General features: G+C 43.0%; 2 protein-coding genes across 2 annotated transcripts in view; one reads left to right on the forward strand and one right to left on the reverse strand.

Annotated features, from left to right (window-relative positions):
* Window positions 1-18,882: 18,882 nt before the first annotated feature.
* KLLN (killin, p53 regulated DNA replication inhibitor) lies at window positions 18,883-19,980 on the reverse strand. Its single transcript, XM_040255174.1, has 2 exons — window positions 19,846-19,980; window positions 18,883-19,422 (listed from the first exon to the last, which is right to left on the reverse strand). Exons 1-2 carry the CDS (start codon window positions 19,978-19,980, stop codon window positions 18,883-18,885), a joined length of 675 nt encoding a protein of 224 aa, XP_040111108.1.
* Window positions 19,981-20,848: 868 nt separating this feature from the next.
* Window positions 20,849-22,088, forward strand: part of PTEN (phosphatase and tensin homolog) — a 102,979-nt gene continuing 101,739 nt past the window's right edge. Inside the window, exon 1 of the mRNA XM_040254696.1 lies at window positions 20,849-21,541. Within this exon, the coding sequence (XP_040110630.1) occupies window positions 21,463-21,541 (79 nt within the window). The 5' untranslated portion in view covers window positions 20,849-21,462. The remainder of the gene's footprint in view (window positions 21,542-22,088) is intronic.

Here is a 22,088-nt window from a genome sequence, read left to right on the forward strand (position 1 = left end):
AATCCTTATTTTCTTATCATCTCTCATCTTGCAGTTGTTGATAGTAATTCATCATTCATTTGGCGTCATTCATTATAAAGTTTACCATATCTCAAATAACAGGCAAGGTGTCAGAGGTAGCAACAAGGAGAATACAACCAAGTAACGTATAGGATCTGCACTCACTAATAGTGATCACTTATATAGTGTTGAGGATTCCCTGGTGGCTCAGATGGTAAAGCGTCGGTCTACAATGCGGGAGACCTGGGTTCAATCCCTGGGTCGGGAAGATTCCCTGGAGAAGAAAATGGCAACCCACTCCAGTACTCTTGCCTGGAAAATCCCATGGACGGCGGAGCTTGGTGCAGGCCACTGTCCATGGGGTCTCAAAGAGTCGAGCACCACAGAGCGACTTCACTTTCGCTTTCACTTCATATAGTGTTTACTGTGTGCCAGACTTGTTCTAGGTAATATATGTACATGCTGCTATCCTCACCTAATTCTCCTAACCACCCTGTGAAGTAGGTACTGTTTTTCTTTTAAAAAAGGATTTATTTTTGGCTGTGCTGGGTCCTCATCGCTGCACAGGCGTTTCTCTAGTTGGGATGGGTGAGGACTGCTCTTTGCTGCAGTGCCAGTGCTTCTCTTATTGTGGAGCCCAGGATTTAGGGCATGTGCGCCTCAGTAGCTGTGGCTGTGCTGTGCTTGCCCCATCGTGTCTGACTCTTTGCAACCCCAGACTCTGTAGCCCACCAGGCTCCTCTGTCCATGGGGATTCTCCAGGCAAGAATACTGAAGTGGGTTGCCATGCCCTCCTCCAGGGGATCTTCCTGACCCAAGGATTGAACCCGCATCTCTTAATGTCTCCTGCATTGGCAATCGAGTTCTTTACCATTAGCACCACCTGGGAAGCCCAAGTGTAATTGTGGCACTTGGGCTCAATAGCTGTGGTTCCCAGGCTCTAACGCACAGCCTCAGTAGTTACAGCCCACGGGCTTAGTTGTTCTGCAGCATGTGCGGTCTTCCTGGACCAGCGCTCAAACCCGTGTCTCCTGCATTGGCGGGTGGGTTCTTTACCACTGAGCCACCAGGGAGGCCCTGAGGTAGGTACTATTATTATCCCCATTTTACAGATGAGGACATGGGGATATGAGAGATTATGTAGCTCCTTGAAGATCCCACAACTGTTAAGTGGCAGGGTAATATTTGAGACAGTCTGGCTCCAGAAAGACAGTACTTACAGAAAGACACTCTGGCTCCAGAAACGGTGCTTTTAGCCTCCATGTTAACTAACCTCTCAGGAATTTATAATCTCAGTATATAGAGTTCAGTACCTCCCCTTTCAGGGTAAGACAGTGAGGAAGGGTATATAGGGAAGCAAAATTGACTCAGATTATGTGTTTCCTGTAAACTAACACCAAGGGTGTTTGACTCAAGAAATGTTTTGTAGTTTGTGCTCCAGAGAGAATGGAGTAATAAGAGAGTATTAAATGCAGCAGAATGTTGGATATGTTTACCAGTGGATATCCATTTAGTTTCATTTTATGGCCACAGCTACAATCCTGCATCTTCCTTTCCTATATGCATTATGAGGATTAATGATTACAGTCAACCTGATAACATTTTCTTTTCCCCCTTTCTGTGTCCTTTGGTGGAGGTACTTGTATGAAGGCTGCTTTACCATGGAGGTGTGGTTCTATATGGGCATACCTGGGGAACGATGGGGTGGGTCTGCTGAGAGAGTACTTACACAATACCAGAAACCTTAGGGAGAAAATTCCTGGGCATTGAGAATTGCAGAAATGATAATAAGGCTTCAGTTACTTCAGGAGAGGGATGATTTCAGTACTTGTGATACAGAAACAATATAAGGTCAACTGATAAGAAAACCATGAGATATATTTCAGTAGATCATACCTGTAGACCATTTAATGGTAATATGTAGTCAATAAATATTGCCAGGAGAGATATCAATAGTCTCAGATATGCAGATGACACCACCCTTATGGAAAAAGCAAAGAAGAACTAAAGAACCTCTTGATGAAAGTGAAAGAGGAGAGTGAAAAAGTTGGCTTAAAACTCTACATTCAGAAAACTAAGATCATGGCACCTGGTCGCATCACTTCATGGGAAACAGATGGGGAAACAGTGGAAACAGTGACAGACTTTATTTTGGGGGCTCCAAAATCACTGCAGATGGTGACTGCAGCCATGAAATTAAAAGACGCTTGCTCCTTAGAAGAAAAGTTATGACCAACCTAGACAGCATATTAAGAAGTAGAGACATTACTTTGCCAACAAAGGTCCATTTAGTCAAGGCTATGGTTTTCCCAGCCATGTATGGATGTGAGAGTTGGACTATAAAGAAAGTGAGTGCCGGAGAATTGATGCTTTTGAACTATGGTGTTGGAGAAGACTCTTGAGAGTCCCTTGGACTTCAAGGAGATCCAACAAGTCCATCCTAAAGGAAATCAGTCCTGAATATTCATTGGAAGGACTGATGTTGAAGCTGAAAGTCCAATACTTCGGCTACCTGATATGGAGAACTGACTCATTGGAAAAGACCCTGATGCTGGGAAAGATTGAAGGCGGGAGGAGAAGGGGACAACAGAGGATGAGATAGTTGGATGGCATCACCGACTCAATGGACATCAGTTTGAGTAAACTCCTGGAGTTGGTGATGGACAGGGAGGCCTGGTGTGCTGCATTCCATGGGATCTCAAAGAGTCGGACACAACTGAGTGACTGAGCTGAACTGAACTGAATCAATAAATACTAATTTTTATTTATATCACAGTGCTCACCCCAGGCTGTCTTTATAGAAACGTATTTGCAGAGACCTCGAAGAGAAAATGTAAAGATGCCAGGGAGCTTCTTAAGACCTTTTGTTGTTGTTGCTCAGCCACTCAGCTGTGTCCAACCTTCTACGTCTGTATAGCCCCATGGACCTCCCTGCCCGTGGAATTTTCCAGGCAAGAGTGTTGGAGCGGGTTGCCATTTCCTACTCCAGGGGATCTTCTGGACCCAGGGATTGAACCTGCCTCTCCTGCATCTCGTGCACTGGCCAGCAGATTCCTTACCATTAGTGCCATCTGGGAAGCCCTTTTAAGAGCTTGTGTGTGCTAAGTTGCTTCAGTTGTGTCTGACTCTTTGCAAACCTATGGACCGCCAGGCCCCTTTGTTCATGGGATTCTCCAGTTACATGTACTGTTTATTGACCCTATACATTTCTAATTGATATCAACAAATTGTCAGTAATAGAATATTGGTAGTTATTATTAATACTCTTATTATGTCCCCATTTTATGTTATCAGTAATTTTACCTTGGGGTAGTGAGAAAATAGGATTTAATTTTCAAAATATTCAAATATTTTCATAGATTTCTCTAAAAAGAAAGAGCGGGATGGATACATATATATAGACAAGGAACTTAATTGTCACTCCTGAGTCTTACGGGTTTTGCTCTCCTACAGAAATGAACTCTTGAACTATGGTTTTCTTATCATAGAATTAATGTCCTGCTAAGAGGTGCTTTCTACTTATCTCACCTTTGGATTTTTCCTAGACCACTATTATTTCTTCTTTCCGTCCTTCCTAAATAAATAAATACCTTACTTCCTCTTTCCAGGCAAGTAACAATTTCAAAAAGATGATGAAATTCTTTTCTCTCTGATTGGTTCTTTGGCCATTTTAATCTCCCCTCCACTCCCAACAATGGAGAAGGAAATGGCAACCCACTCGAGTATTCTTGCCTGGAGAATCCCATGGACAGAGAAGCCTGGCAGGTACAGTTCATGGGGTCGCAAGAGTCGGGACACGACTTAGTGACTAGATCACCACCACTCCCAGCAAGGACTAGTCATTAAAATGCCTCAGACAACTGTGGAGCCTTCATGATCATAACTGTGATATGATCATGTCATACACCCATTCACAGTTCTCTGCCTCAGGGCCAAGGTTCGGGTGATATCACATAGCCTGTGGATTTCCTTCTTCCTGGAATGGTTTCACTATTGTGAGGATAGGAAATGAGAGAAGGATGAGCCTACAGTAATTCTGAGGATCAGATTTAACTAGAGTCAGGTAAATCTTGAGATATTTCCATATAGATAAGTTTAGCTAATTTATTCCTTTTAGTGTATAAGATTCTATCATCTGAAAATATCACATTTTATTTATCTATATTGATGGATATTTATTTCGGATCTTCCTTTTTTCTGTTTCAAATAATATTGAAATGAAAATCTCTATATGTTTTCTTATGCACATATATGAAAATTATTCTAGAGTAAGGAATCTTTATTTTGTTAGCTTATCTCATAAACGATTTGGACAAACTTTTCTTTCTTAGAACTGGAATGAAACTTTTCATCTTGAGTTTAAGTAGTTACAAAGGAAGTAATTTGTAATGTAAACATTAACATTTAAAAGTAGAATTCTTACATGTATCCAATGGAATAGAAATGCCATAGGGATTTGATATATTCATCATTATCCATCAAAACATTAACAACATGAACAAGCTCTCCTCTTATACTGGGAAAGGTTACATCACTTCTTTTTCTCTTTGCACATGAATTTTCTTTCCACTTCTGCCACAGATTTTTATCTGAATGTAATATACATTGTGTGTAAATATATTAATTGTCAGTCTGTCGTACTTCTCTGTAGCAAATTTTATACATAAATTTAAATTAAATTATGTTAAATTCCTTTGACCACAATACTCTTAAGTGTTAAAAATTATCCTGAATTATTATTTTTCTTTTTAGTTCATAATTCATCAATTACATATTTTTTAATGTTATAATTGTTAAACATAAAAAAGAAGTCAATGGGGGTTTAAAAATTAGTTTATATATCATAAATGAATTTTACTTTCCAGAAGGATACAGGTTCACACATTGGTTTATTTCTTTTTTTATACTTTTATTTATTTACTTATTTTTGGCTGTGCTGGGTCTTCTTTGCTGTGAGGGTTACTCTCCAGCTTTGGAGAGTACACTATGTTGCCACATAGTAGCAACTATGTGGATTTACTCCCTCTGAATCATGTGGGATCTTCCTGGATCAGGGATTGAACCCATGTCTCCTGCATTGGCAGGTAGATTCTTTACCCCGAGCCAAAGATTGAAGGCAGGAGGAGAAAGGGGACGACAGAGGATGAGATGGTGGGATGGCATCGCCGACTCTATGGACATGAGTTTGAGCAAACTCTGGGAGTTGGTGATGGACAGAGAAGCCTGGTGTGTTGCAGTCCATGGAGTCACAAAGAGTCGGACTCAACTGAGTGGCTGAACTGACTAATCAGGGAAACCCCACATCGGTTTATTTCTAGTGTTTGCTTTTATATAATTAACACTGAGAAATATTGTTCACATAAGTATGTGACTGGAAGGAATTGTTATAGTGATGTCACATTTATCAGAAAGCTTTCCAAGTTATATGCCACTGATCATTTAGTGATCTTATTTTTAGTGATTTATCAGTAGACAGTATAAATAGATCTTCCTTCAATTTACTAGAAAACAAGTAATGTTCAATAATCTAACTTTTAAAAGGGTTTGTTACCCAGTAAAATTGTTTAGCTCTCAATACCAATATCATTATTTTAGAATGTCTTTTTTAGCTCCTTGCAGTTTTTTACACTTGGAGCAAAACACCATTTTAGCATTTTAGTAGACATATGCCTTTTTCTTTTCAAGTGGGAGAAAGGGCTAATGTGAAAAGAGGTCGGGCTAGGAACCACAAGGCTGCTTGACTACACTGGTTCTCGGGTAGATCTGATTTAGGAGGGAGTATATATAAAAGTTAAAGATCTGGAATTGAGCTCCTTAAAACTATCTGGGATTCTCCAGGTGAGAATACTGGAGTGGGTAGCTGTTCCCTTTTCCAGGGGAATCTTCCCAACCCAGGTCTCCCACGTTACAGGCAGATTCTTTACCATCTGAGCCACCAGGGAAGCCCAAGAATATTGGAGTGGGTAGCCTGTCGCTTCTCCAGGGGATCTTTCCAAGCCAGGAAGTGAACCGGGCTCTCCTGCATTGCAGGTGGATTCTTTACCAGCTGAGCTACAAGGGAAGCCCATATATAAAAGTTAAAGATCTGGAATTGATCTCCTTAAAACTATCTGAGTGTCTCAGTTCTCCAGTTTCTCTGGATTATACCCAGAAGTGAAATGACTACTGTTGGAGTCTTCTACACTGTATGACTTTCACCAAACCCAAGCCACTGAGGACATTGCTGTGCCTCTTACAGACTTGGGAGAAGTCCCTCCAAAGTTCCCTACATATGAGTCATACTATTCTAATTTGGGGAAAATCCCATGTTCTGTTTATTTAAATAACTGGTGACCAAAGTATAGTAACCAGGGTTCTGTGAGACACTTTATTTCTATAATTTGCTTTGTAACTACCTCTGGAAGTATTTTTATTCATGATTTTCTTTCTTTAAAGGGCATCCTTGCTGCTGCTGCTGCTAAGTCACTTCAGTCACGTCCAACTCTGCGTGAACCCATAGACGGCAGCCTACCAGGCTCCCCCGTCCCCAGGATTCTCCAGGCAAGAACACTGAAGTGGGATCCTTAGTCTATGTTAATAAGGATGTGTACAAAGACAGCAGTATAGTTAGTATGCATTCTGTGCCCTGAAGCAGAAATATTTTTAAGACTCCTCTTACCCTTTGTTTCCTGCAAAATAGAGAGATCTAGTAGAGAAGGTTATTAGACATGTTTTGTGCAGTTTGGGAGAACAAGAAGTTGGGATTGCTTGATCTAGCTTCCAATAGCAAACCCAGGACAAGTAAACCACCAAGGGAATTGTATTACCAAAGTAGCTTACTCTTTGGGCAACATTTTTCTGGTTTACAAATTCCTAGATGTAGGTGAAAAGGACCGTACATTTCCAAAATAGAAAAATGGCCATTCTCAGGCAGGAACCACTTTAATTCTACTTTAAAGACTGGGAAGATTTAATGTGCTAAATTCTATTCATGAGAAAAAGTTGACCAGTTAATAGGACAAATGTCTCAACATTATAAAATAAACAGAATATGAAATACAGACAGTCTTATTTTACAGTTACAAGTTACTGCAAAAATCATTATAAAGACTGTGATAAAATATAGTCAACAAGTCCACAGGAACACATTAATAATAATACATATCTCAGTTAAGCGTTCCTTTGTACTTGCTTCTCAGGTAATACAGGAAAAAGGTGGTCTCTTGAGCTCTAGCAGCCAATGGCCTGGTCGTGCACCTTGGGAGACATCCAACATAAAGATACTATGTCCAGGAAAATTTCAGATAAGACTTAGGGCTCAGAGCTAGGTAAATGGGAGTTTTGTTTTTCTCAGAACATAGACTGTTTCTATCCGTTAACTTTCTCTCGGTTTCTCAACTTCATGACATTTATGTTAAGGATTTGAAATATTCCCAAATTAACTTATAAGTACCATGACCTTTGCTTACAGACCTCCTTTTCCTGTAGAGTTTCCTGAAATTTAAAACCTGCACATCCTTTAAAAAAATGCCACACATTCAAGTACAGTTAATTAGCAAAAATTCACAAAAAGAGTATTGATCATCTTTGTATTTAGGGAAGAGAATATTTTCCATCTAAGTTAGGTCTGACAACATTAGACTTTTCTGTGGTATTCTTTCTGAAGTTCTGCAAAATAAAAAAAATCTAAATCACATTGAGTATCTTTAGAATTTATTAATCCTAAGAAACTGTTAATTAAAAAAAACTATAACTGGGTAAGATCCAGAACTGCTTTATCATTAAATGAAACAATGGAATTAAACAGTGGCCTACCATTGAACCACTAAGGTTAGGTCTTAAAAAATTAAATATAAACTGAAGATTCTACATTCATGTGGTTGAAAAATAAAAAAGCATGAAATAACAGCATCACATACAGTGTGGATTGGGGGTCTTGGAGCTGTAAATGTCACCTTCCTACTTGGTCTCCTCGCTCTGTCAGTTTTTTGTACATTAATAAAGAGAATCTTGGAAGATGGAGGTTGAGGTGGGGGAAATGGGCTAGGAAGAAAGAGAATGGCAAGAAAGAGGGCAGGAGGAGAGAATAGAAGGGTGGTGGAAAGAGTCTGTTCAGGCTGCTATAGCAAAATGCTATCGAAACAGAAATTCATTTCTCAGTTTTGAAGGCTGAATGTCCAAGATCAGAGTGCCCACATGATCAGGTCTGTGCCTATCAAGGGCCTGCTTCATAAATGCTGTCTTTAGGATGTGACCTCACCTGGCATGGCAGAGGGGAAGGGAGCTCTATCGGACCTCTTTTCTAAGGGCACTAATCTCATTCAAGAGGGCTCTACTTTTGTGATCTCATCACCTCCCAAAGGCCCTGCCTCCTAATACCCTTACCATGGGGAGAAGACACATTAAGACCATAGCAAAGAGAAAGACTGAGTCTTTATACAAAGGATAAGCACCTTTCTCCCAGCCCTCTCTTGCAGTTGTCCTTTGTGTGTATATTTGTATATGAATAGAAAAGGAAGAAAAAAAAAATAGTCTCAGGAAGGGTTGTGTTGAGCCGCTGAGGATTTTTAGCTTTGTACATGTATTATATGAGTAAACTTCTTTGTATTGTTTTTTACTCTCAGATCACTTTTATCTTGTCTCAACCAAGTATATTTATTATCTTTTAAAAATTATTTATTTTTTGGCTGTGCTGGGTCTTCATTGCTTTGCAATTTTTTCTCTAGTTTCCATGAGCGGGAGCTATTCCCATAGTTGCTGTGTGCGGGCTTCTCATTGAGGTGGTTTCTCTTGTTGAAGAGCACAGGCTCTCGGGTGTGCAGGTTTTAGTAGTTGAAGCACATGGGCTCAGTAGTGGTTCCCAGGCTCCAGAGCACAGGCTCAGTAGTTGCGGCGCACGGGCTTAGTTGCTCCATGGCATGTGGGATCTTCCCAGACTGGGAATCAAACCTGTGTCTCCTGCACTGACAGGCAGATTCTTCATTACTGAGCCAACAAGGAATCCCTGTTTAATTATTTTGAGACAGGTTTTTAGGAAAAAATTCAGAGCTAATAGGCATAAATGTTCAATAAAGAAAGGGAAGCAGGAATGCGGTCCTCTACCATCCTCACAGTAGAGACAAACTGACCTTTCTCCACCACAGATTGGCCTGATGAAATCCCAAACTAAACTTTCTCTTGACACTGACCAGCTCAGACCGCAAATAAATTCGTTAATAAAATTTTGACCCCTATAGGAGATGTGGCCTCTAACCATGTCCAGCATCATTTTCATTACCTCCAACTCTTCAGCAGGTGGCAGTATTTCCCTCTGTTACCGGAAGCTTTTGATGTTTCCTTCCTTTCAAAATCATGGTCCCTTTTTTTTTTCTCACTCCACTTATAACAGTTTCCTCATTTCCATCCTTGTTTGGAAGATATTTAGCCAACGATCTTAGGAACTGAGGAGGAAAACAAAGCTGTAACGTGCAGCAGTTCATGTTTTCATGTCTGGTCTTTAAGGTTCTAATTCTCATGGTCAGATTTCAGGACACTTCAGGGCAGAGAGTGAGCATCAGTCACCATCTTTCTTTATTCCAAACTCTATGTACTGTTTCTGATGCGTCTTCTTGCTGCCCTCATTCTCCCCTGTCTAAGCTTGAAAATACCATTCAAAGCCTTCTCCAGTGAAATTTCCAGTAACTTGTTTAAGTCTCTAAAAGTGAGGTTTTCTTCCCATCTTTATTATTCACTAATAGGATATCAAGAAATTTCCCAAACTCCAATCCAGGATCCTTCATTGAGTAGCTATGTAACCTGGGCATGCAGACTCCCTGGGCTTCAGTTGTTCATCTGTAAAATGGGATTGGTGAACTAAGGGATCTTTGAGACTCCTTGGGTCATAGTCTGCTACTGCTTTGAGTGGTGGTATTGCTGTGGTACCAGATGATTATTTCCGGAGCATACCTTCTTTGGGCAGCAAGGCATTAGATAGTACAAAAAGTGAAGAGTAGCTCTGTAGAGATGGTTGATCTAGGGAGAGAGGGTACTCAGAGTGAGACACACCTGTCTATTATATAGCATCTCCCTCCAGACAGCATTTATGGCAGGTATTCTCATGTATTTCTGTTGTGCAGCAGCCATCAAACAGACTCATAGGCTTAAATGCTGGAAATTCCTTTGTGAGCTCATTTATTTAAAAATGAAATTAGAGTTGAGCTCTTTACCTTGGTTTATTTGATATTCTTTGGATGATAGGAATTTATTTTTAGTCTTAATTCGATTTGATGAATTGACTTATTTCAGAATGATAAATGATCACTGTAAAGAACCCTCAAACTACACAAAAAGCAAAAAATGAAAAGAGAAACTCCTTTCCCTCTGAAGCCCTCCCTCCCTATCCTAACCTCAGAAATAACTGTTGTCTTCTCTCTGGTTTATTCTTCCATATATCAATATTTTTGATGTATTTATGTAAACATATATGTATACGTGTATTATCCCTTTTGTTTTATTTTACTGCATATTAATGAATGCTTTTGTGAAATATATTGATCCTAGAGTAGATTTATGCATGTGAAATAGATGAGTGAGCAAATGAAAAGATTACATGGTAAAGGAACAAAATAGATAACAAACTGCAAACATTCAGTTGCTAATCAAATTGTCAGCTGATGGTGGTGATTCTTAAATGATAAGATTCTAGGCAGAATTGACCATGGAAAATTGTCTGTTTTGAAGACTCACTTATAAGGAAGAGAGCAAGGCTCATTGTGGTAGATGACCATCAATAACTCTTCCATCTCTCTGCAAGCTTGCTATGAGGAGGTAGAGTTTTTTTCCCCTCTCTTGAATCTTGATGGGCCTGTTAGTTGCTTTGGTCAATGGAATGAGGCAAAAATGATGCCACTACAGTTCTGGGCCTAGACCTGACAACTTTAGTTTTTACTCTCTTGGAAAATAATCACCATGTAAGATGTATTATCTTAGCAACTTTCAAATCCTGTTTTCCTTTTTAGATTCTACATATAAGTGAGTCATACAGTGTTTGTCTTTCTCTGTCTGACTTTTTTCACTCAACATAATGCCCTCAAGGTCCATTCCTGTTGCTGCCAGTGGTAAAATTTCATTCTTTTTATTGCTGAATAGTATTCCACTCTGTGTGTGTATGTGTATTTAAATACATCTATTACACCTTCTTCATCCATTCATTCACCAACAAACATTTAGATTGTTTCCATATCTTGACTTTGAAGTAATACCTGCTGCTGCTGCTGCTAAGTCACTTCAGTAGTATCTGACACTGTGCGACCCCATAGACAGCAGCCCACCAGGCTCCCCATCCCTGAGATTCTCCAGGCAAGAACACTGGAGTGGGTTGCCATTTCTTTCTCCAATGCATGAAAGTGAAAAGTGAAAGTGAAGTTGCTCAGTCGTGTCCGACTCTTCACGACCCCATGGACTGCAGCCTACCAGGCTCCTCCGTCCATGGGATTTTCCAGGCAAGAGTACTGGAGTGGGTTGCCATTGCCTTCTCCAGAAGTAATACCTAGGGGTGCATATATCCTTTCAAATTAGTGTTTTGGCTTTCTTTGGCTTTGCTCATCATGGTTAATGATACTGAACATCTTTTCATGTGCCTGTTGCCAACTGTATGTCTTCTTTGGAAAAATGTTCTGACCATTTTTTAAAATTGAATATATGTTTTTTGCTATTGAGTTGTATAAATTCTTTATATATAATATTTTTATATTAACCTTTTATCAGATATATGATTCCCAAATATTTTCTTCCATTCAGTAGCTTGACTCTTCATTTTGTTGATGACTTCCTTTGATGTTCTTTCCTTTTTAGTTTGATATAGTCCTGCTTGTTCATTTTTGCTTTTGTTGCCTTTGCTTTTGGAGTCAGATGCAAAAATATTGCCAAGACCAATGTCAAGGAGCTTACCATCTACATTTTCTTCTAGGATTTTTATTGTTTTAGGTTTTACAAGTTTTTAATTCATTTCAAGTTAATTTTTGTATAGGGGAAACTCCAATACTTTGGCCACCTCATGCGAAGAGTTGACTCATTGGAAAAGACCCTGATGCTGGGACGGATTGGGGGCAGGAGGAGAAGGGGACGACAGAGGATGAGATGGCTGGATGGCATCAACAACTCGATGGACATGGGTTTGGGTGAACTCCGGGAGTTGGTGATGGACAGGGAGGCCTGGCATGCTGCGGTTCATGGGGTCGTGGAGAGTCGGACACAACTGAGTGACTGAACTGAACGGAACTGAGGATGGTAGTCTAGTTTCAGTTTTTTGCATGTGACTGTCCGGTTTTCCCAACAACATTTGTTGAAGAGCTTGTCCTTTTCCCATTGTATATTTTTACCTCTTTTGTAGTAAGTTAATTGACCACATATGCATATCTGTGTGTGGGCTCTATACTCTGTTCCATTGGTCTATGTGTATGTTTTTATGCCAAATACCATACTGTTTTGATTACTATAACTTTGTAAGGTATCTTGAAATGATGACTCCAGCTTTGTTCTTCTGTCTCAGATTGCTTCGCTATTTAGGGTATTTTGTGGTTCCATACAATTTTTAGGATTATATATTCTATTTCTGTGAAAAATGCCTTTGGAATTTTGATAGAAATGTCATTGAATGTGTAGATTGTTTTGGGTAGTATGGACATTTAAACAATATTAATTCTTCTAATGCAAGAGCACAGATTATCTTTTCATTTGTTTGTGCCTTCTTTGATTTCTTTCATCAGTGTTTGACAGTTTTCAGTGTCCAGGTCTTTTACCTCTTTATTTATTACATTTTTTTCCCTAATTATTTTATCCTTTTCAATGCAGTTGTAAATGGAGTTGTTTTCTTAATTTCTTTTTCTGATAGTTCATTGTTAGTGTAAGAAATGCCACTGATTTTCATATGTTGATTTTATATCTTGCAACTTTACTGAATTTATTTTTTGGTTGCATCTTTTGGTTTTCTATGTATAATCTTATGTCATTTGCAAATAGTGACAGTTTAATTCTTCCTTTTTAATTTGAATGCCTTTTCATTCTCTTGCTTGCATAAATGCTTTGGCTAGGACTTCCAATACTGTGTTGAATAAAAGAGATGAAAGTGAGCATCCTTTTCTAGTTCCTGCTCTTAGAAGAAAAGCTTTCAGTTTTTTTGCTGTTAAGTATGGTTAGCTGTGGGCTTATCATGCATGGCCTTTATTATGTTGACGTGTGTTCCCATTTTACAAACTTTGTGTGTGTGTGTGTTTTTTAACCATAAGTGGATATTGAATTTTGTCAAATGCTTTTACTGCATTAATTGAGATGATTATATGATTTTTATCCTTCATTGTGTTAATGTGGTATATCATGTTATTTGTAGATGTTTACCATCCTTGCATCCCTGGCATAAATCCTGCTTGATTATAGTGTATGATCCTTTTAATGTATTGTTGAATTTATTTGCTAATGTTTTGTTGAGAGCTCTCAATAGAGGCTATGAGGAAATTGCTATTAGAGGCTGGCTAAGTGGTGTTATGTAGTGGAAGATGTTTGGCAACATTTGCACTTGTGTGCAGTAAAACACAGAAAATGTACCTAATGAACTTATAGACTGGGCAAAGGAGATTTTCAATATGAATGTTTAAAGTGTCAGTTGGCTTCTTTTACTGATATATGATGTATCACAGGAGAGAAACGTGTTTCTTTTAAAAAACAAACAAACAAGAATTATTCAGTTTTTAAGCAGATTGTAGAAGAAATACACAGGGCCTAGGAGAGTCTTTACAGTCAGCAAAAGGTCTCAACTAAGAAATGGCCTCAGGGACTGCCTATAAAATATGACCTTAAGGAAAAGATTTAATCAAAACTCTGTTAAGACCACTAAAAAATGTAATACCTGCTTGAAAGATCCTCACATCTAGACAAAAAAGGCTTCTAAGAATCTTAAGGGTGGTCCAACCACAGCCACCTAGACAAGGCCCAACGTAGAGAGAAGTTTTTTTTTGAAAAAATTGTAGATGTTGCTTTGTGGTCAAGGAGTGAACTCCAATTAGAATCATAGAAAACCTACACAGTTTTAAAGAGAATTTCATTGGTAAAAGCACCAGAAGCTTGGACCAAACAGGCAGGAGACAGTTCAAAATGGAAAAAAAAAAAAAAAGCCTCTTGGTCTCCAACTTTCTATGGGCAAGAAGCAGGCTGAGGGAACTATTCAACTGTAAAGGCAGACAGTTTCTCATGAAAAAGGAAGATTGACTCAGAGGTCAACTAGACCCCAGAGCAGGGAGCCAAGAACAGTGGATTAGGAAACTACTCCAGGGAGAAAAACCAGGTCCTAGTGGAGAACTAGATCCTCAGAGTCAGGATGACAGTACCTGGCTGACTTTCAGAACTGCTACAGGTCGGTCCCTGCTGTGTGCTTTCCATTTCCCCCCTTTGGAACAGAAGTGTCTATTGCACTTATCCTGTCCCTGGTTCAGCACTGTATGTCATATATCTTGTCTTTTTAGTTCATGGGTCTCCTGATGAAGAGCAGCAGCATCTGAAATGCCTCATTTCCATCTGGGTCTGGTGTATTATTACTAGATCCTAGACCTTAGAGCCAGTGCGATACAGAATGATAATCTGGGGGGAGGAAGTAAGTGTCTTTTGCATGTCTGTGTGTGGGCATGTATGTGTGAACTGTTGAGGCCAAAGGATGGATTATGGTAGGGTGTTTCCAAATACGACTGCCCATAACTCCAACCATCCCAGATACTCCTTCTATTAAGAAGTGGAGACTCCTCTCCCTTTGGATTTGGGCTGGCCATATGACTCGCTTTGGCCAAGAAAATACAATGAAAGTGATATTCTGGGTCTTCTGAACCATGGCTTTGAGAGGCCTTGAAGCCTCTGCTTTCTTCTGCCTGAGATTCAGTCGCTGTGCAGAGATGCTTGGGCTGGACCTCAGAATGATGAGCAATCATATGAGGAGAAGAGGGGTGGGACTTGGGCAGACATTTTAGGTGCTCCAGCTGAGGTGCCAGACGTGTGGGGAATGTCAGAGACATTCCAGCTCTAGCCAGACTCATAGCTGGACGTAACCACGTCTGACCCAGCTGATATCAAGGGGGAGCTGAAAAACTGTCTGGCTATGACCTTCCCAAATTGCAAAATTGTGAGGAAACAAATAGTGGTTGTTCTTTTAAGTCACCAAGTTTATGGTGGTTTGTTATGCAGCAATAGATAATTGAAACAGTTATCAAATGTTAGGATATTTTCTACAGCTTTAACTTTACTCCTAGACTGTAAAGAGCTTGCAACAATGTCAGACAAAGAAGCCAAGTTTTCAACGAGACTAAATCCCATAAAGGCTGGACCCTATATACCATAGTCATTGTGGTGTCCACAGAGCTTAGCACGATTAGTACTGGCACAGGAAAAGACTTCCACATATTTGTTGACTGAATCATTAAACGACTGAATGGAGTTAAGACCCTATACTTTAAATAGAGTTTTAACCCTGCATTTTCTCTTTCAAAAAGGTTTTCTGTTACTTTATTATCAGAAAAAGTGATACCTCAGAAGCCAGAAGAATATTCTGAAGGGAAAGATTTGTAGGAGTGAGGTAATAGTTAACCTTGACTCCTTCTCAGTGTCCCTCCTACACCTAGACAAATGAGGGCTACTCTGTGAAGCACTTGGTAAATGCCCAAATATCTCCTGGTAACATAAAAGTTATTATCTTTTTCTATTACTGGAAGAGCTGAAAGACAAAAAATGTGTTCCACAGGGCTAGTGTTAGTATTAAGGGCACCAAAATGGAATGTCCCATAGCCGGTGTCAGATAAAGAGACTAAAACAGTCAAAGCTGTCTTGTGATGTTAGGTCTTTCCTTTCTATCACTCTTTAGTCCAAATCACAATTTCTAAATGTTACTTGTTCACAGTGAGTGCCTAGTCTCCCCTATAGTTCTCCAAGAAGCACCCAGCCCAACCCTTATTTCTCCGAGAGTGATAATTTCATACAGCACATCTCTCTACTGAGATGTGAAAGAGACACAAGTGCCATCTGAAATAGTTCCAGAAGACTGGGGCATGAAGAACTTGTAGAGATAATGGAGAATTTTCTTTTAGGATGTGGTTCATACTGATACCGTCTGGAGAAATGTGGTAAGCAAAATATCTTTTTTAAAACAATAGGAATATTTGTAATTAGGATAAATGAAATAAGGGAAAAGTCTTCAGACTGTTGGAAGAATGGGATGGTTTAAATGAAAATCTATAATTATTGTATATGTTTTAGTCTTGTATTAGTTAGAAAACGGAGAAGGCAATGGCACCCCACCCCAGTACTCTTGCCTGGAAAAATCCCATGGATGGAGGAGCCTGGTAGGCTGCGGTCCATGGGATTGCTAAGAGTCGGACACAACTGAGTGACTTCACTTTCACTTTTCACTTTCATGCATTGGAGAAGGAAATGGCAACTCACTCCAGTGTTCTTGCCTGGAGAATCCCAGGGCCGGGGGAGCCTGGTGGGTTGTACAGAGTTGGACACGACTGAAGTGACTTAGCAGCAGCAGCAGCAACAGTTAGAAAACAGTGGTTAAGCAGATAAAAATAGAGAAGATTGCTTAAAAATTAAAGCCATTGATTTAGATCTCTATTTGAAAGGTCAGTGTGTGGGAGATGAGAAAGGCACTATAGCAATCAGTGTTCTACAAAAGACATTTTAGCAGTAGGACCTACAAAGAGCACATCAACTATTTATATCATCCCCATCAAGTTGCTGGTCATTTCACTTATCAAAGAAAATAAGAAAGGAACTTTCTTTAGATATTCTCTGGATGCAGTAACAATACAGTTTTGGAATCAGCTGTTAGAAACTATAATTAAAGCTAGTTTATCATGTTCACTAATTATTCTATATGGTTACTTTCCCTGAAGCTTTATAGAATTCTCCTTTTGTTATAAGCTTCTATTTCTCCCAGGGCAATCTGAATCCAATCAAGTAGAACTGAAGTGTTTAGAAACCAATGTATTGTAATACCTGTACAGCCCAAGAGATACTTGGCAATTGAACTTGAAATTAAAAAAAAATAATAACACTTTCTGTATATTAGACAGGGTTACCTATTTAGAGGTTTCAGCTCCACCACCTGGGTAAGGAGATCTCTGGGGGTAGCAGGACAGAGTGAAGAAAAACAAACAAACAAAAAAAAGGATTTCCTCCAGGAACACACTTAACACTGGGAAAGGTAAGAAAGTTTTACTCAGCAGCTTCTAATAACCACCTGATATTGCCATCAGGTTGGTCAAATATCTGCCAACGTTGGTGGTCCTTTAACTCACCATGAAGAGTAGAGGGACCTGATATTTAGAGTAGCAGCAAAACTCATCTTCCAGTTTCTTCCTTCAGCAGATAGAAGTACTTGTGGGCCAGTCTTATATTCCAGCACATTAGTGCTGGTGATGTACACCCTCTCTGCTCCAGAATAGCTCTGTGCCACGGCAAGGAAAAGGATTCTCTCCTCATACCTAACACCCAACAGGGCAGGACTGAATCCACTTTCTTCCCAGGGAGTGGACTGCAGGACTTCTCAGATGCTGTGAGACTCATCTTCACATAGGGAGTGGGTAAGGAAGAGCAGTGCTAATAACTGGAACTCTGGAGGCAAGATCAGAAACTGGAAAAATAAACATGGGACACTGTACCCCTCTGTAATCACTTGCCTTCATTTAACTTTATCTTCATTTTCCGTTTCCTCACCAAGCAGTAGTTGATAATCAATTGAATGCCACTCTCAGGATCTTGCCATGCAATCTAGTGGAACATCTAAAAATCACGGACTTCTTGTTTTTATTTATAAAATAGAGAAATCTCTGGTTTACATTAGGCTGTGTGGACAGGGCTTTCATCTTTGGAAACCAAATGGAGGCCTTTCTCCTGTTCTTCCTAGGTTGCTCTCCATTTCTTTTTTCACTTGTGGCCCCTCCTTCCCCCAAGCTGACCAGGACCATGCACAAAACCAGGCTTCAAAAAATATCAACACTGAAGATTCAGCAGGTGGCTATCACAGGGACAGTGGAGCCTGGTGGGCTGTCGTCTATGGAGCTGCACAGAGTCGGACACGACTGAAGTGACTTAGCAGCAGTAGCAGCAACTCCTGTAGGGCTATCTTAGAAGGATGTTGCATATAAATTCAAAGTTTCATGAAGCCTCAGAGATCTCTTAAGAGCAGTGTAAATATCCCTGGTTTAATTAGTAGTGCTGGAGTTAGGTAATGGTCTGTGGCGTCTAAGCAAGCTCTCTTGAGGTTTCTGGTCTTCAGGGGCTGCCTGCAACTATGATGTGTTCATGTATCACTTTCTTTGTCATACCCTGAGTAAATTCTCTTTAGACCTTCCCTAGCCACATATTCACAATTACTGCAATACACATGCAAACTGATCCCATTCTCAAGATCTAAAAAAACGACCAGTGCCTCAACCTGGGTATCAGCTTAAATTCTTTTGGACTCAAATTCTCCTTGAGTTTTGCTTCCCAGGGGAAAGAAAGAATTCCTAGGTTGGTATTGATGCCCTCTTTCTCTCCAAGCAGACGGTGGACAACTCACTTTACAGGCCGATCAATGTTGGGGTAAATGCACTCTAGTTCTCAGCGTTTCTGAACCAGCTCTTTTCGCGGTTTAGGTCAACCAATCCAAACTGTAAGCAGACTTGACAAGGTTGTTCTGGGCTGAAGGCCACGGACTAGGTTCTCCGACCAGATAAGTCACTTGGCTGAGTCTACAGTAGGTGGGGCGCGCTCATCAGCCCGAAAGTATTGACTGAAAGTTTGTCGCAACGTCGTTGAATTCACGCAGCGGGCTGCTGCAGGAGATACCCTTTTGCCCCGCGAGTACAGCACCAGAAAAGTTACGCCCTAAGGGGCAGGGCGCTAGCGAGAAAGATGCGACAGACCCCTGAAATCTAGTCCCTTCTCCCACGGTTGGGAAGGCAGAGCTAGTGATTCCAGAGCTCGGAGTCTCAGGTTTCGGTCCTCTAGCTTGCTCTGTGGGTAGCGGGCAAAGGGTGCGACCAGCTTGGGAACCCTCGCTCCGAGATCTGTAAGAATCAGCGGCAGCAGCCAAGGTGAGGGAAGGCGGGGGCACGTGCTTGGATGTGGGTGCTTGTGTAACCAGCTCCACTGGCGCCAGCCCCGACAGCGCTCCAGTAGGAGGCTCGTCTGAGCCTGTTCTTCCACCGAGACCCGGGAGGCTCTGGGGTCCCGCTGCCGGTGCAAGGCGGGAGCACTCTGGGCAAAGGAAGCGAAGCATTTGCCTCTACAGCTATCATATGGGAGTGGGAATTTGGAAAGTTCCCCAACTAGAAGTACACGTGACCTCCTCCTGAAAGTAGTTCCGACTGTGGCCCGCGTATCCCTCCACCTCCTTTTGAACCCTCCTCGGCTCCGCCCACTCACAGGGGCTGCAGCTTCCTACAATCACGTACTTCGCCCTCCCGCGCTGCAACAGGGGTCTGCGGCGCGCACTCCCCAGCTAGGGGGAGCGCAGAGCCTGGCTCCGGGGCGATTCACCCAGCGAGGTTTTCACAGCGGTCCAAAAGGGGCGGGTCGAGGAGCCCTTAAGGATCGAGCTTGAATTGGAAGTGGTGAACCCAGCTGGAAACCCCAGGGGAGAGATTCTCGGCTCTCCAGGGGGAATGCAGGGCGCATTCGATCTTTGGGGATCCGCTTTCAGCCCACCTGGACAGTTGCCTTTGGGGATCTAGAAATTCAGGGGCGATGTGCTCACACTCAGCGCGCTCTGCTAGGAGCTTTCATTTTTAGGGCAAATGAATCGAGTAGCCGGGGGAGCGGGAGGTGGGGCGGTGAAAGGGAGCCGGGTGAGGTGATACACACTGGAGACACAATAGGGGGTTGTTCTTTGTACCAAGACTGACACCTTGAGGACACGGGCGGGGATGGGTGGAGAGGTGGGACTTCTCGGCGAAGGCTCCTGCAGTCAAATCCCCGCGAACGCTTATGATCCGACATCGGTACAAAAGCAGAGGAAGGCTGCAGGCCGTGCCGGGGAAGTCTGGGCGTGGGGGGAGGGGTGTCCTCGCTGCACGGGCCGTCCCTGCGTTTCCCTGAACACTGACCAGCGCGGTCACCTGGTCTTTTCCACCTGTGCGCAGGTAGTCTCACCCTCAAGTCAGTGACACAGATGAACAAGCCTGCTTCAGCCTTCACCGCGCCCCTTCCCTCCCCCCGCGGCCCGCCCCCGCCTGCCCACCTTCGCAATAGTTTACCCTGCCTCCGGCTGGGCACCGGCCGTGGCTCAGCTCGTTCCCCCCACCCTGCGTTGCTGCAGAAGAAGCCGCGGCAAGTGCAGTTACAGGCGGGCGCCTCGCAACAAGCCCGATCTAGCACTAGGCAGTCATACTGGGCATGCTCAGTGCGCCTGCAGGTTGGGGACCCGGAGCTGCACCTTCTGCCGCCTCCCTACAGTCTCGGCCCTGCCCTTCCCTCCCCTCCCTTGGCGCGGTCGGGTACGCCTCCCTCCTCCCCTCGGGCTCCCGAGGCGCCCGGACTCCCGGCGCGGCGGCGGCGGCGGAGGGGGCGGGCAGGCCGGCGGGCGGTGATGTGGCGGGACTCTTTGTGCACTGCGGCAGGATACGCGCTCGGGCGCCGGGACGCGGCTGCGCTCAGATCTCTCCTCTCGGAAGCTGCAGCCATGATGGAAGTTTGAGAGTTGAGCCGCTGCGAGGCGAGGCCGGGCTCAGGCGAGGGAGATGAGAGACGGCGGCGGCCGCAGCCCAGAGCCCCTCTCAGCGCCTGTGAGCAGCCGCGGGGGCAGCGCCCTCGGGGAGCCGGCCGGCCGGCGGCGGCGGCAGCGGCGGCGTTTCTCGCCCCCTCTTCGTCTTTTCTAACCGTGCAGCCTCTTTCTCGGCTTCTCCTGAAAGGGAAGGTGGAAGCCGTGGGCTCGGGCGGGAGCCGGCTGAGGCGCGGCGGCGGCACCTCCCGCTCCTGGAGCGGGGGGGAGAAGCGGCGGCGGCGGCGGCCGCAGCTCCGGGGAGGGGGTCGGAGTCGCCTGTCACCATTTCCAGGGCTGGGAACGCCGGAGAGTTGGTCTCTCCCCTTCTACTGCCTCCAACACGGCGGCGGCGGCGGCGGCACATCCAGGGACCCGGGCCGGTTTTAAACCTCCCCTCCGCCGCCGCCGCACCCCCCCTGGCCCGGGCTCCGGAGGCCGCCGGAGGAGGCAGCCGTTCCGAGGATTCTTCTTCTCCCCATTCCGCTGCCGCCGCTGCCAGACCCCTGGCTGCTGAGGAGAAGCAGGCCCAGTCGCTGCAACCATCCAGCAGCCGCCGCAGCAGCCATTACCCGGCTGCGGTCCAGAGCCAAGCGGCAGCAGAGCGAGGGGCATCAGCCACCGCCAAGTCCAGAGCCATTTCCATCCTGCAGAAGAAGCCCCGCCACCAGCAGCTTCTGCCATCTCTCTCCTCCTTTTTCTTCAGCCACAGGCTCCCAGACATGACAGCCATCATCAAAGAGATCGTTAGCAGAAACAAAAGGAGATATCAAGAGGATGGATTCGACTTAGACTTGACCTGTATCCATTTCTGTGGCTGCTGCTCCTCTTTGCCTTTCTGTCACTCTCTCTGATAACGTGGGAATAGACGGATGCGAAAAAATGTCCATAGTGTGGGTGACATTTAACCCCGGTCGGATTTCTAGATGTATATTTTGTGTCTCTTTTGAATGCATTCAGCCTAGGGTGTGTTCGGCTAGACGGAACTCTTGCCTGGTTGCAAGTGTCAAGGCACCGATGGGTCTCTTTCTAAGGGCTATTGTCCGCAGAATCCAGTACACTGTTAGTGGATTAGTGAGCTCGGTAATCCGGTCTACTAAATGAACAGAAAAGTAGATGCTTTGAGCTTGAGCATATTTCGATTAAATCTTGGCTTTAGGCCCTAGATCAAGGGTATAGATCAGATTAAAAGGAAAATTAGTGTTGCACGTACGGCTTATTGCATCAGAATCATGCAGTGATTGTTTTTAGTTTCCTGGGTTGCATTGATAGATTCTTTTAAAATGTGAGTTGTGAACTGATTTGCATAACTTTAGAGAGAATCATTTTAGCATATATGGTGCTCATT

Source organism: Oryx dammah, unplaced genomic scaffold (genome assembly GCF_014754425.2).
Source record: "Oryx dammah isolate SB20612 unplaced genomic scaffold, SCBI_Odam_1.1 HiC_scaffold_14, whole genome shotgun sequence".
Taxonomy (NCBI): Eukaryota; Metazoa; Chordata; class Mammalia; order Artiodactyla; family Bovidae; genus Oryx; species Oryx dammah.